The sequence below is a fragment of the Anolis sagrei genome, chromosome 1, assembly GCF_037176765.1.
Source record: "Anolis sagrei isolate rAnoSag1 chromosome 1, rAnoSag1.mat, whole genome shotgun sequence".
In the NCBI taxonomy this organism is placed as follows: Eukaryota; Metazoa; Chordata; class Lepidosauria; order Squamata; family Dactyloidae; genus Anolis; species Anolis sagrei.
In genome coordinates this window covers 117,260,068-117,275,202 of record NC_090021.1, presented here as the reverse complement: position 1 = coordinate 117,275,202, position 15,135 = coordinate 117,260,068, and the positions used below count along the sequence as shown (strand labels likewise).

The following is a 15,135-nucleotide window of genomic DNA, read 5'->3' as shown; positions in this document are numbered from 1 at the left end:
TATATTGACATTAATGTAATAATTTGAGTGTAAACAATGTTTTTAATCCTTTTCAGGTTCATGGTAGGCTGTGGTAGATGTGATGATTGGTTTCATGGTGATTGTGTTGGTCTGAGCCTCTTTCAAGCACAGCAGATGGGAGAAGAAGACAAAGAATATGTTTGTGTGAAATGCTGCGCTGAAGAAGACCAAAAAACAGACTCAGTTGATGAAAACATTTTGAATGCACATGTAAAACTGGAAACAACAAAGGACAGTAGAACAATGGAATATGAGAAACCTGGAATATCAAAGCAAAGCTCCGTGCTTCCTCAAAATAAAGCAAAACAGGGAGAAGACTCTGTAAAGCACAAGGTCAAAATTTTTAAGCGGGTAAGAAAGGTGTTTTAAAAAGCTTCTTTTGAAATGCTTGTTCTCATAATAACGTGTTGGTTAAACATTTAAACTAATCATAGTATTTACAAAGCACTTTTAAAAAAATGAAATTTGGATTGATTTGTATAGGCTGACTAGGTCAGGCATGGACACACTTTGGCCCTCCAGGCATTTTGGACTTCAATTCTCCCAATTCCTAACAGCTGGTAAGCTGGCTAGGATTTCTGGAAGTCCAAAACAGCTGGATGGCCGAAGTTTGTCCACGCTTGGACCAGATGTTGGCCAAAGGAATTGGGATAAAAGGCAAACTTTACCCTGTGTTTTTCATCTGATGCAGCAATTCAGAGCGGATTTACTGCTAGCCTCATGTAGCCACCCCCCCCCCCCCCCGCCATTTATCTTGGGAAATCCCATGTTTTTGGTGATGTGTAGATGGGCCAATAGTCTTCCAAAGTGATCTCTTCTTACTATTAGAATATCCTTACCAAGGAGACGTTTAATATTATATTTTGGCATCTGGCAGGAAGATGATTGTTTTCCAAAACATTTTATAGTGATGGCATTTTTTAGTAGGAACAGATACGATTTTACTGTGTGACTGGATGGACTGCTTTTACTGTATTTCCTCAATTCTAAGACACACCTTTTCCTCATATAAACACCTCTCAAAACAGGGTGCATCTTAGAATCACAGGAGCTTTTTAATATATATATTTAACATTTTTTTCTTTGTAGTACTGAAATTAGTTTACTTCTTACCATTGATGCCAACTTAAGAATCAATGAAATATGGTATTTTATTTTGTGTTAATTCCTTAAGTGCTATTTTTAAAAAGGAATTTTTGTTCTTTCTCACTGTTTGCAACCCTTCAGACCATAACTTTATGCTGAGAAATATCAGTATTTATCAAGTCTTTATTTTTTTTATAACAAACAGCAGTGCAAGTAATTTTTAATATGTGAACCTTTAATATATGAACACTTTTTCCCTAGATGTTTTTTTTAATGTTAATTGTAATCATTGCTCTTTCTGTTATTTCTTAACCTTTGTTTTTAGGAATCAGGTGATGGACGGCCTGTCACAGAATCCAGAGAGCCTGAAATGAGAAAGGGACAACAAATGCTTATTAAGAAAATTGGACAGGCAGTTACACTTCCCCGGCGATCATCTGAAGAAAAACATGAAAAAACAACTAAGGACAGTCTAAATGTTGCTTGCTCCAGTGAAAGTGCAACAAAAACAGGTAACTAACACTCAAAGTAACTTTTTTCCAAAGCATTTATAAACAGAACTTTAAAAGTTTTCAGTTCTGTCAATCCATTTTTTTTATTACCTTGGCTTTCATAGGGGATTTCTTAACAATCTCTTCCCTTCTCCTGTGGAATTTTGCATTGAAGTTACTGAACATTTCTACAATGTTACTATGATTTATCTTTCCATGTAGGTGTTCAGGAGAAGCAGGAAGTCAAGAAAAAAAGAACAGAAAGGGGGGGAACAGCTAGTAACACTCACCCACCTGTTTCCTCTGCCACCAAGCCTTCTGTTGATCAGATAAGACAAAGTGTTAGGCAGTCACTTAAAGAAATCCTAGAGAAAAGGTATGGGTTCAGCACTAAATAAACTGTTAATATTTCAACTGATTATGTTTTTTGAAAAGCAAAATTAAAAAATATATATGTAATTTTAGACTCACAGATTCCACCTTGAAGATTCCTGAAGAAAGAGCAGCAAAAGTTGCAACTAAGATTGAAAAAGAGCTGTTTTCCTTTTTTCGGGATACTGATTCCAAGTATAAGAATAAATATAGAAGCTTGATATTCAATCTGAAAGACGCCAAAAACAAAGTATGTCCTTTGGTTGTTACACATATATATATTTAATGTAACTACTCATTGATTTTCTTCCTGGGATGAAGGGAAATTATTTCAGCATGCTTACAGATTTTTCTCCTTTATTTGTTTTATCTCTTCTTCAAATAGCAACAAACTAGCAATTCTCTGCTCTCTTTGTTATTTTGGTAGTGAATCCAAAAATTGGACTGAAATATATAATATGTTATAAGTTTGATTTGTTAGCTACAATTGAATATCATTTTTATAGATACTATTTAAAAGAGTATTGAAGGGTGAAGTAACTCCAGACCACCTCATAAGAATGAGCCCAGAAGAGCTGGCTTCTAAAGAACTGGCTGCGTGGAGGAAAAGAGAAAATAGACACGTATGGTTGATTCTTTTTTTTTTCTTATATAAAAGTCAAAGACTGTCTGTACTACAAAGGTAGTTGCTAGATGAAGGATTGGCCCTCTTTGATATCACTGGATTGGCTGTTGTTAGGTGAAGTGTATCCTCTGTGATGTCACTAGGAAAAAAAGGTGACATGAGAGAAAGGGAGGAAGGAAGGAAGGAAGGAAGGAAGGAAGGAAGGAAGGAAGGAAGGAAGGAAGGAAGGAGCCACAAAGATGGCCATTTTGCCATGAAGGCATTGTGAAATAGGGAAGGAAGAAAAGAGAAAAAGGTAGGAGGGGAGGGGGGGGGGGGGGAAAGGATGAAAGCTGGGGGGGGGGATGACCCCTCTGACACCCAGGAAACACAATCTACTATTTCCTATTCCTTGAAACGTTTTAAGAACACTGTTGTTTCTTGTGACCTTCATGTTAGTGGGAATTTTCTCTGAGAGCATCCATTATGGTTTTGCCAGGTGAAGAAGAGGAAGGTTTAGGATCCTTACGCTGGTTCACATAGCTCTAAACTAAACAATAGTTTATCATTGGGTCAAAATGTGAAATAGTTGTAGAATGATTGCTTCGGTTGTCCCTTGCTTTTTCCCAATCTTTTATCTGTTAATCATGTTAACTCAGTTTGAACAGTGAGTGTCACATTCCCACAAATACTGGAATGGTTAAGTAATGTAAATTGCAGTTTAGCACATGTGAAGAGTGAAAAGTTGAAGACACCCGTGTCTTCCGGTGATTGTTTTCATAGCTTTTTGGATTGTCAAGTTCATCTTTTTTCTCTCTCATTGACAGACAATTGAAATGATTGAAAAAGAACAGAGAGAAGTAGAAAGACGACCAATCACAAAAATTACTCATAAAGGAGAAATAGAAATTGAGAGTGAGGCTCCAGTAAAAGAGCAAGAAGTAGCCATGGAAATTCAGGTTATATTTGCCTCTGTTATTAATATGATGTTTGTGCTTGTATTTAACAAAGCCAGTGCATTTTTTAAAAAAAATAACTGTCCTTAAGCAATGCCATGACACGTTATCTCAAATTACTTTTGATTAATTTGCCTTTTTGAGAAATGTTTAGAAATTTCTTAGGGAGGTCACAATTTCTCTTGTGAGCAGTAGATCTTTGCAGTGTCATTCATGCTGGATCTCCCCTCTGAGGGGGAAGGCAGCCACATTAGAAAAATATATGGATATATTGACATTTCTAACATTCTTTCTCCCTCTTAAAGTTCAAAGTTTTGACCCTTTGTAATGGCTTCTAAAGTTAAGATCGCAGTCTTGACCACAGATCCATTAGCTGGAAGGAAATAGGATGAGGAAGATGAAACCCTTTTCTTACAGAGAGAGTTTCTTTCTAGATAGTTCCTATCAATCCTTAAAAAAGCTCTGTGAGTGTAGATTTACTTTTAGTAGTATTTGTTTCCCTATGAGTAGGTCCTGTAGCAAATTATTAAAGAGACAAAATAGAGACATCCCAAGATATACTGCATCGGTGTTTTTCATCCCCCCCCCCCAAATAAAAATAAAATTGGGATTGGATTGTTCGTTACACCTTTCTAAAACTGATAGAGGCATTTCCTGATGAAACCAGTGGACTGGGGTGAAATAGAACTGCTAACTTGAAAAGGATAAATCTTCCCACTCTGTGTCTTGGCTGATGTGAGGTCAGTAGGGCTTTGGGCATGACAGATGACCTGTCACCTTTTCTTCAGACCACTTCATGTAGGATTACTCTGCTTGTAGTGGCTTTCCTTTGGCCTAATGTTAGCAGTTAACTAATATTTTACATTATTACAATATTTTATTTTTAATGTTTTCCCTCCTTATGCATAGGAACCTCCTCCAGTTAAGATTGTGGAGAAAATAGAGGAGACTGAAAAAGAGGAAGAAGTTGATGGATCTGCTATTCCTGATACAACAAGTCAACATAAAAACCATCTGTTTGATCTTAATTGTAAAATTTGCATAGGTAATATTAACTAGCATACTGAAAATACATTGCTTGTGTCTTGACTTGCCCAGTCTCATACTACTATCACATCTACTGTTCCTTTGGAGTATAGCTCTCAACTGCTAGATGACATCTTCCCTGAGTCTTTATGTAAGAATCTTATATACGTTGGGTTGAACTAAGTATGAAGGACGCAGGAAAGTCAATTCCCTCCTTGTGATCTTCTTTCGGTTAACTGCATCTTAACTATGTTTGTTTGAAAGAAGTCAGCTGCATTAAACTGGTTCAAATGGGCATGTTTCAACAAACCATATCTAAAACTACACAGTTTTCCTAAAATGTGGATAACAGAAAGCATCTCTACAATAACAGAAAACAACATCTTCACTCTTCCTGCCCTGTTGGAATGGAAAAAAGAAATTAACAAACCTGTGTACTATTGAGGCTTCTTCTCATAACAGTAAACTTACGTTTACTGTTGTATCCAAATTACAGCAGTGCATAAAGTCTCTGTTTTCGTTTCATTTAATAGGATATTTAAGCAAGGATTGTGATACATGATTATTATGGCATATATTTGTGAGTCTGATACTGTGTATATTTGAGTGAAATTTTCAAATTTGCCTTTTCAAGGTCGAATGGCTCCACCAAGCAATGACCTTTCTGGGAAAAACGTGAAAATAGCTGTTGGAGTGGCCCGTAAACCCTCAGACAATGAAGCTGAAAACATTGCGGATGCACTGTCTTCAGCAACAAGCATGCTCACTCCAGAATTATTAGATGAAGATAAAGACTTACCAAATGCAACACTTACTTCTTCTTCAAGCTCTAGGTAATCTTTTGTGATTTTATGCACATAAGTGCTGTGCCTTAATTGTATTTTGGCATAGGTTACTGCCTTCTGCCCTATCCCTTGTCTTCATTATTTCCCTACAGTTTTTTTTCCGACTCTAAAGCATCTTGAGAGCATGTATATACCCAGAATGCCAGTGGTGGAGCGATACACTAATGCTAAAAATATTAATCATATTTCAAGTGTCCCGCAGACTGCTTGTCAGAGCAACTTGTGTGCCAAACAAAAGACATTTATTCACTTTGTGACAGTTTCTAATACCTTCTTTTTCTCCAGCGTATTACATTTTGTTATCCTTAAAAGACAGAAGGCTTTCTCACCGATTGAAATTTGATGCAATGGTGTTTATTGCAAGCATTATCCAGTTGATGAGGGGTTGGTTTTTGTTTGTTGGTTTTTTTGTTTTCTCATATTTTGGTTAAATGGTCCATAAAAAGTTATCTTTAGTAAAAGGGGAAAGATTTATACAATCTGAAAAGAAACCAGAGTAAGTTATCCAACCTCTATCCATTGTGTACACTGCCGCAGAACAACTGGAGTCTTCCCCTTCTCGGTTGCTTCCCTATAAATCACCAACTATGTGGGGTTTTTGGGGGGGGGGGGGGTTGCCTTTCCCTTGACAACAGTATCTACATGATGAACAAGCCACCACTTGTATGAGGACAAGGAGGTCCTAAAACAGACTGTTTCCATTAGTGGTTCCTTTCTCCCTTCTCCAACGCTTTGCCCTCCACATACCTTTGAAATCTGGTTAAATATGTTCATTGTTTGCCAGAAGTTAGCATGTTATGTTTCTTCTTCCTAGTATAGGTGGTTTATAATAATTCTTTTTTCCGTACTTTCCCCCCTTCAGATCAGAAACACCTGGTACTGTTGAAAGTGAAACACTATTTCTGGCCCGCCTGAACTTCATTTGGAAGGGCTTTATCAACATGCCATCTGTTGCAAAGTTTGTTATCAAGGCTTATCCAATCTCTGGCTCTTTTGAAAGCTTAACAGAGGTAATGTAATGTACCAACATTGCTTGCTTTAGAAGACTCTTCTGAATTTTCTTTTCTCCACTGCAAAATAAAATCTGGCATATAGTCCTCTAAAATCAAGCCCTGAGTTTGCAAGACCCGAGAAGGCCTGTTGATAACTGAGAGTCTTGGGGATCTCTCATCCATAAGAGCACTATAAGTCAAAGCTGACTTGAAGAGAATTATCAGCAACAAAAATGTTGTTGAGCCATTTGTTAAAATGTTAAGAGCCATTTGTTTATTTTTCCTAGAAAGCTTTGGATTGTAACTGTTATGCAGCCCTCCATTTGTTTTTGTGCATCATCTAGCATAAGTCATATGTATTGTAGTCTAGTAACATCTGAAGGACTACACTTTGTCCAACCGTTAGTAGATGCTTATCTGTTCTTCTTATCATGATGATCTTAAAGCTTGGGTGATATACCAGTAGCTAATCTGAGTCCAACACTTCCTGCTGTTTTCCTTTTCTTTGCTCATTGGCTCGCTTGTGTCAGTAAACAAACCAGTTGAAAATTATATCACATTTTATTTGCCTTTGCTATAAACCATGAGCCTTATACTGATAACTCTCTGTAAAGTCTGACATGATCATAACAGTGCTTTCTGAAACTTCTATAATTTTTAGAACATGTATTGTTTTAAAATAAAGACATTCATAATCTTTTTTCTTCTAATAGGATTTGCCAGATAGTATCCAGGTGGGTGGCAGAATATCTCCTCAAACTGTCTGGGAATATGTTGACAAAATAAAAGCAACAGGGACAAAGGTAAAGACAAATATATTCTTATTCTGGAAATGCAATGTAGTAATAGTAGATTTATTTATTTATTGTCGTGTCAGGAGCAACTGCTCCTGTTGTGAGAGAATTGGCCGTCTGCAAGGACGTTGCCCAGGGGACGCCCGGATGATTTCTGATGTTTTGTCATCCTTGTGGGAGGCTTCTCTCTTGTCCCCGCATGAGGAGCTGGAGCCGATAGAGGGAGCTCATCCGCCTCTCCCGGAATTCGAACCTGCGACCTGTCGGTCTTCAGTCCTGCCAGCACAGGGCTTTAACCCACTGCGCCACCGGGGGCTCCTTAGTAGATAATAGTAGTAGATTTTGTGTGTGTGTGTGTATGTGTGTGAATGCTGTAGTTTTCCTTTTTTTACAGTGCAGAATTTCATGCTGCTGCTTTTCCTCTTTGGCATAAATTTTGCAGTGTCGTTCATGCTAGATGTGATATTAGACAGAAAAGTGACTGTCACAAAAAAAACACCTCGTTGTGGAATTGTTCTGTCTTCAGTAATGAATGAGTTTCTCGTTATTCTGTCTTTCACTTTAAGTATATTTTCCCCATATATGTAAAGACCCAAAACCTATCATAGGGTTTTTGTAAGAAAACTTTAAAAATCATAGTTTGAATGCTTTGAAAGGAGATGAAGTGGTAGTAGGAAGGACAAGGTGAATGTGCCTTGTAACTAGGAAACTTAAATCTGGATTCTTGAATGCAGGAAGCTTTTGCTGAGAGTGCTTTTATGCCTTTAAGCAAACAAGCAAAGTGACAAGGGTGGAATACAGAATGATTAAAACAAGGAGAAAATGAAGCAAGCTTTTCCCTTAAGAATAAAATATTTTCATATGTCTTTCTGATTCCATCTACAGTCCAGGCAGAATACATAATTTTGGCTTGGCCTTATCTGATGCAGTACAGTTTCCTTGTGAGAAGCATTGAGTTCAAGTGTCCATATTTAATTGTACTGTATTTGAAAGAAAGGCTAGAGATCTCCAAATCAAGACATGAAGAGCTGTCTCTAATGGTTGAGCAGTATTGAGCCTTTTCTTTAATGATTTGGAGATTTCTTCACCCCAAGACTTTTACTGGGGATGAATTGGTCTTTTGGTTCTGCCTTCCAACAGTAATGCCCAAAGCTAAAGAGAGCTCCCTTCTGCTTGGTAGAAATCTATCAAGGGGGCCCCCCTCAAAAGATTTTCCAGGAATTGAAGTATATATAGTATCAAATTATCTCTCAGTGGGAAATAGATTTACCTTTAAGTTAATGTGCTGATTTTTCCCCTCTGATTTTAAAGGGCTTGGAACAGAAGCTCTACCATATGTTTTAGAAAGCCAAGATGATGGTTGCTGTCAAATTTCCCTTCTCCTGCTGTCCCCTTCCCAACTCTAAACTGTGATTTTTAAAGGAAAGGATTGACAACTTGTAAATAAACTTTCCTCCTCTTTCAACAGGAAATTTGTGTGCTTCGTTTTACTCCTGTGACAGAAGAGGACCAGATTTCATATGCTTTGTTGTTTGCATATTTCAGCAGCAGAAAGCGTTATGGTGTGGCAGCTAATAACATGAAGCAAATCAAGGATTTATATATTATCCCTTTAGGTGCTTCTGATAAAATTCCACACCAGTTGGTGCCTTTCGATGGTCCTGGTAGGTAACAAGCATTGTGTATTGATCCAAGAGGTGCTCAAGTTGAAAGTTTTGTTGTTTTTATTTAACCATTTTTTAAATTATTACAAATGTCTTATAACTTGAAAGTTTGTTTTGAAGCATTCATGAAACTTCTGAATGGTGGGCACATGCTTGGTGTAATGCATTGACTTGATTGGCTTAAAAAAACTATAAACAAACAAAAAGCAAACATTTCTGCTTCATTGTGGCTCATGGTTGACATTAATACTCTGTATTAAGCAAGTATTTGCAAAGTGGGGAATTCTACTTATCAGGAGCAGGTCTTGGGGAAAATACGAGTTTCTCCTGACATATTTAGTAATTTGTCTATAAATGTTTAGCTTGAGCTTTCTGAGAATGCAATGACATAGCTACCCCTTTGGTTGATGAGCATTTATCCTAGGATACATTATTAGCTTATACTCCTATGATTTTGTTTTTAATACAGGTATTGAAGTTCATCGACCCAACTTGTTGCTGGGCATGATAATTCGCCAGAAGCTAAAAAGACAGGTCAGTGCTGTCATTAGCCACGTTGAAGAAAATGCTGAAGGTTTGACACCCGAAAAGAAAAGTAAACCAAGTAAATCTGAGGTCCTTTATTCTGAAATAGTTGAAAAGGAAGAAGAAGAAAATGATTTTTTTAATTCTTTCACTGCTGTATTGCACAAACAAAGACTCAAGCCCCAGGTATCTAACATAGAGGAAACAACAGCAAGTGAACCAGTTGTTGAGAGCATCAAACATGAACCACTGAAGCCTCTTCGTTTCCTTCCTGGAGTTTTAGTTGGATGGGAAAACCAGTCATCGGCTCTTGAACTAGCAAGTAAGCCCCTGCCAGTGGATGACATCCTTCAGAGCCTTTTGGATACTACAGGGCAGATGTCTGAACATATCCAACCAACAGGAGACCAGCCTGCTACTGAAGATCTGCCGTTATCAGACAAACAGGCAGCACTGAAAGAGGAAAAAGTGGATGTCCCTGTTATAATTACTGAAGTTGAAGAAACAAAGGGTAAAAATGAGAATTCAGATGAATCCACTGATATCATCTCAGCATCTGATACACCCATGGCAGATGTCTCCTGTTCTTCAGGAAGTCTGACAAGCCTAAGTCTTAAGGGGAAACCACCAGATGTCTCGACGGAAGCATTTTTAGCAAATCTGACCAGTCTGTCACAAAACAAAGAAACCAAAGAGACTGTGCAAAGTGGTCTAAAGTTGGGTGATGCAGACCATGTTTCTCTGGAAATTAAAAGGACCACAGATTTTCCTGTTCCAACAGGTGTGGGAAAAGGAATTGGGAGCAATAATGTGGCCATGGCATCTGTTGATAATGTGACAATTAGCAGTTCAAAGTCTCCACTGTTTATCAACCTTAAAAGGGACCCAAGGCAAGCAGCAGTACGAGGCCAACAGAACAGTGGTTCAGAAAATGATAGTGATAGTCTTAGAAATGAAGAGATGCAAAATAGTAAAGAGCTGGACCTTTTAGGAACAGAGCAGACAAAAATAGATAGCACAATACTTTCAGGAAATGACTTAGCCACAGATCAGAGCAGTAGTCAAGCTGCCTCTACTGTGGATAGTGCATGTTCCTCACAGCTGGAAGGCACAAATCAGTTGCATGAAGAAGGACTGATGCAAAGCATTGAAAAAGCTCATTCCATTAGAGGAGGATTATTACCACCCCCGCTGTCATCATCATCATCTCAGTTTGAGTCTGAAAATTCATGCCATTCTGACTTTGGTATCGAAACGCCCAGTCCTGTTGCAAGTGGAAACTTCTCACCTATCAGGACTCCGCAACCTAATTTCCCACTCACAAAAATGACTCCGCCTGGTTTTCAGTTTCAAGGGGCTGTTGCTCCTAATTTTCCCCCACAAAACCACCCCATGTTTGGGTTTCCCCCTCACCTGCCCCCTCCACTTCTTCCTCCCCCAGGATATGGCTTCCCACCGAACGCTTTGATGCCTTGGCCCCCTGTTCTTCACCTGTCAGGTCAGCCACCACCACATTTTATGGGACCACTCCCACAAGCCCCACCCCTAGCTCACAAACCCCCGAGACCCACTGGACCAGAGAACCTTTATCAGGACAGGGACACCAGGAGACCTGAGAGGCGCCACAGTGACCCTTGGAACCAGTCTGTTCCGCATGCAGATAGGGCATTCAGCAGGAGGAAAAGCGATCAGCACAGACAGAGGTTTTACAATGAATCCCACTCCCTCAGAAAGGGTCGCCATGACTGGGAGCCAGAGTCTGAAAGGAACCGGCATAGAGATAGAAGCCAGGACAAAGAGAGAGAGAGAAAAAACAGAGAAGATGGGCATCGGGAGAAAGAGAGGTCACGGCTTTCATACAATGATAAAGACTCTGAAGGCAAATCTTCAAAGGAGGGTAGGAATCCTGAGAAAAAGGAGGTTCCCAAAAATGAAGAGCGTGCTCATGAGCGGGAGAAGGAAAGAGAAAAAAGTAAGGAGAGGCATAGAGAGCGGGAGAGTGAAAAAAGCAGAGAGAGGCATCACAAAGATAGGGACCACGGTGACCGAGGGAAAAGTAAAAGGTAAAAGCCAGGAAGGTTATGGGATATCTTCTGGCATTTTTGAACAAACAGGAAGTAATCTGTTTTAAAAATATCCTAAAACTCTGTATAAAAAATGCTTGGGTATATCTGTGCCATCATTTCTTTTTCTTTTATATATATATATATTCCCTGTTTAATGTTTTGTAGGAACAAGTCTGGTTTGGTATCTATATGTGTACCACTTAATCCATTGTTTGAAACAATATGTTGGCCTAGGATTAAAGTTGAATCATTCGACACTTTATATTGCTTCTAATCAATATTTTGAGGGTTTCTTTTTTAAAAAAAAATGCAATAAAAACATGTAGAGTTCCTTCATTTTTCAAATTTGTCTACAGTTGAAATGTTTGCAGCCTTTGGTGATGCATACTGTCTTTGAAGATGCTCCCGTGATTATAAAAGTGGCATTTGTACCACTAGCTCTTGTAAAATTGCACTGGCTTTTTAATTGGACCATAGCACAGCCTCTGAATCCATTTTTGAAAGTGACATACAACATGTGCTGAGTGGAGTTGAAGACTTGCAAAAGGACTACATGAAAAAAACACAAGTATTTACTATTGGTTAATTCCTGTGCATCTTAAACAGTTAGCGAGCAGAAATGAGAAGGCCGCATGGTCCAAACGTTATTGCTTATGAACACACACAATTTTAATAGGTCTTTTTTCACTGTTAGCTTTATTCTCTCAGTTGTATTAATTTTTCACGCATCACTCATGCTTCGGAAATGTGAATACCTAAGCTTGTACATGAAATTGTGTTTTACTATTCTTTGTATTGTAAAATGTAAATATTTTAAGGATATTTTGATTCTACAAATGATAAAGCCTTCTCACAGCTGTCGTTTGATTTCAATAGATGTGAAGCAATAGGATAAAACAAATATAACAGAAAGATGTATAAATGTGGCTTGACTTTACAAATTCAGACTGATAATTTTTAATGACCTTGAGGGTTTTTAATAAATAGATAAGTAAAAAAATGTGTGATTTTCTGTGGAAAACCATAGTACCACCCCCCCCCCCCCAATGCGTTGGATGCTACGGCACTATTATGTTCAAGATCCTTGTTTTGAAGCATTCAGTAAAATTAAGAATGTTGTGCATAAAGTACCTCCTTGAGTTAATGAACTTGCCCATGGACATATATTTTTCTGCCCTTTGGTACCTGGAAAGAAAGAAAAAAATCATACTTTCCAGTAATATGTGATTAAAACAATTTTTTGAAATCCTATTTAAATGCATCAGCCTATTTGCAAAGCTTGCACATGGCTTTATTTAGCCAATTTTTTAAAAAGAAATCTATACCATACAATGCTTGCTGGTAGCTTTTGTTGCAAAATATGACTGCCCAAAGAGTTAGCTTTTAAAGATGTATTTTTGATCACTTTCCTTGCAATTTTTGGGTGTCAGCAGAGGAACTCAGCATTCCTGTAGAGAGGGCTGTCTTCCAGAATAGGATGTCATCCACAATCTACCACTTCCAAGTCACAACTTTGTACAAGTTTTATTTCCCAGTATTCTCTTGCCTGATTAAACAGTGTTGGACTGCCAGTAAATATGAGAAGAAGACAATAAAACAGAAGGGGAAAACCCCTATTTTCCCTAAAGCAAGTTAGGAAAACAGTAGGGGAGTAAGGGCAGCATTCACCTCCTAGGATAGCGGCTTCCCAAACGGTCTTTCAAGTGTTTTCGACTTCCAACCCCAGAGGTCCCAGATGGCTTTTCAAGAATTCTGGGAGCTGAAGTCCAAAATGATAGGTTGGGAACCACTGGCCTAGGAGAGTATGGAGAGTCACTGGCTGATGAAATGGCACATGGGGAGCCACAGTGGCAATGGAAGTGGCTGAAAGTTCATTAAGAATCCTTTAAAATATTAAAGTTGAGGTGAATTGTTGAGATTTCTGATAGATAATTTAGATAATTTTTGCCAGAAAAGGAACACTGGGTACTTTGAAGAGATGGCGCATGCTTGCCTCACACCATGAATACAAACTGAAAGTGCTGTCAATCTCCTGCTTCCAGCAATTTTAGCCGCCAAAATGGCAGCTAGGAGTTTGATTTTTTTTTTGTCTTGAATCTTTGCTAAAAGGCTTTTTGGCTAAAGCCCGTTTCTATGGTACCACAACAATATATACTCTTTGGTTAAAAAAAACGACACCCCAAAATTGGAGTAGTTTACTACTTCCCTTTACTCTCAATCTGCAGGGTTGTTTTTTTTTTTTTTTAATTCATGTCAGGAGCGACTTGAAAAACTGCAAGTCGCTTCTGGTGTGAGAATTGGCCATGTGTAAGGATGTTGCCCAGGGGAAGCCCAGATGTTTTTATACTTTACCATCCTTGTTGGAGGCATCTCTCATGTCCCTGCATGGGGAGCTAAAGCTGACAGAGGGAGCTCATTCAATCTCTCCCTGGATTCAAACTTCTGACCTGTCAGTCTTCAGTCCTGCCGGCACAAAGGTTTAACCCATCGCGCCATCAGGGGCTCGGCAGGTAAGAAACTACCCATTCAGGCACAACATGGCTATGGGGGCAAAAGATGAAACTGAGTATAAGTTTGAGTCAGTGGCATCAAAAGTTTAATAAAAATATATAATTCTCTGTATTTTTGTATTGGTTTTTGATGCAGGCCTCATATATGCATGTCGATCTCACTAGCTATTTGTATGTTTATACTTTGAATATATAACTTGTGTGCTTTCAAGTATTTTCTAGCAATGGTAACCCTATCACACAGTTTTCTTAACCATATGTGTTCAAATCAGGATTTGCCTCAGTGCTCAAATCACATCTCCACACATTTTATAATGTCCATTTATTTTGACTTACCATTTTCTTGGGGTACTGTTTGCAATTTGTGGTCCCCTCTCCTGCAGATTTTCATATGCTTACATTGCAAAATTACAGATGCTTCAAGTTTTCATAAGGAGCATTGGAAAGGCAACAATCATTTCTGCTTACTTCCAAGAAGGCTTGGGTGATGCAGTCGATCTTCAAGTAAAGTCTTGGACGATTTGAGGTCACTTAGATAGGCATCACCTGAGTCATATCAGCACTGTTGCCTTGGATGTAAAGTCCAATCCTGTTCAATTTTTCTGATGGTCTTTGGGCTATACAGTAGATCTCTGACTGTGGTTAGTTATGCTCTTTTTGGGCCTCTCATGGCTCTAGCCTACCAATTCAAAATCTAAATTGTCAAAGAAGGTTGAATATAAAAAATCCTTCCCTATAACATACATTTTTCAGGGTTGACCGGAACCTATATGTTGCAGTTGTTTTGGCTTCTGCCTATCCCAACTTGGGTATTCATTGGTCCCAAGTGTATGATGCATGATAGACATATGAGAAAGCACTTTCTCATGACTTTGCCTGCACTTTCTGGCCTTTTTTGGAGGACCTCCACTGAAGAAATATATTCAAGGCTTCCCATTTCACTGACAGAAATAACTGGAGACACCCAATTACAGGCAAGTGACTCTGATTTTTGAGGTAGTTCAATAAGAAAAAGAAGAGGAAACTCTTGATAAGATAGAAACATTTTATTAAACAATAATAAGTATTTGATAAAAGCTAACTGGCTATATTTTGAGAGCCATGGAACAAGTACTATTTTTCTGTCGTACATCTTCATGCGGGTACATGTTTTTAGCTCAATTTCTTTCAAAGGAGCCCTCTA

General features: G+C 38.4%; 1 protein-coding gene across 10 annotated transcripts in view; it reads left to right on the top strand.

The window, feature by feature from the left end:
- The window catches only part of PHF3 (PHD finger protein 3), a 53,760-nt gene extending 41,406 nt beyond the window's left edge, over positions 1 to 12,354 (top strand). For all 10 annotated transcript variants that reach the window (XM_060752813.2, XM_060752812.2, XM_060752823.2 and 7 more), the window contains 12 exons: positions 57 to 372; positions 1,433 to 1,619; positions 1,821 to 1,974; positions 2,064 to 2,220; positions 2,477 to 2,593; positions 3,402 to 3,533; positions 4,440 to 4,575; positions 5,191 to 5,389; positions 6,264 to 6,411; positions 7,107 to 7,196; positions 8,656 to 8,851; positions 9,321 to 12,354. In XM_060752813.2, the coding sequence (XP_060608796.2) occupies positions 57 to 372; positions 1,433 to 1,619; positions 1,821 to 1,974; positions 2,064 to 2,220; positions 2,477 to 2,593; positions 3,402 to 3,533; positions 4,440 to 4,575; positions 5,191 to 5,389; positions 6,264 to 6,411; positions 7,107 to 7,196; positions 8,656 to 8,851; positions 9,321 to 11,443 (3,955 nt within the window). In that variant the 3' untranslated portion in view covers positions 11,444 to 12,354. The remainder of the gene's footprint in view (positions 1 to 56; positions 373 to 1,432; positions 1,620 to 1,820; positions 1,975 to 2,063; positions 2,221 to 2,476; positions 2,594 to 3,401; positions 3,534 to 4,439; positions 4,576 to 5,190; positions 5,390 to 6,263; positions 6,412 to 7,106; positions 7,197 to 8,655; positions 8,852 to 9,320) is intronic.
- The last annotated feature ends 2,781 nt before the right edge of the window (positions 12,355 to 15,135 follow it).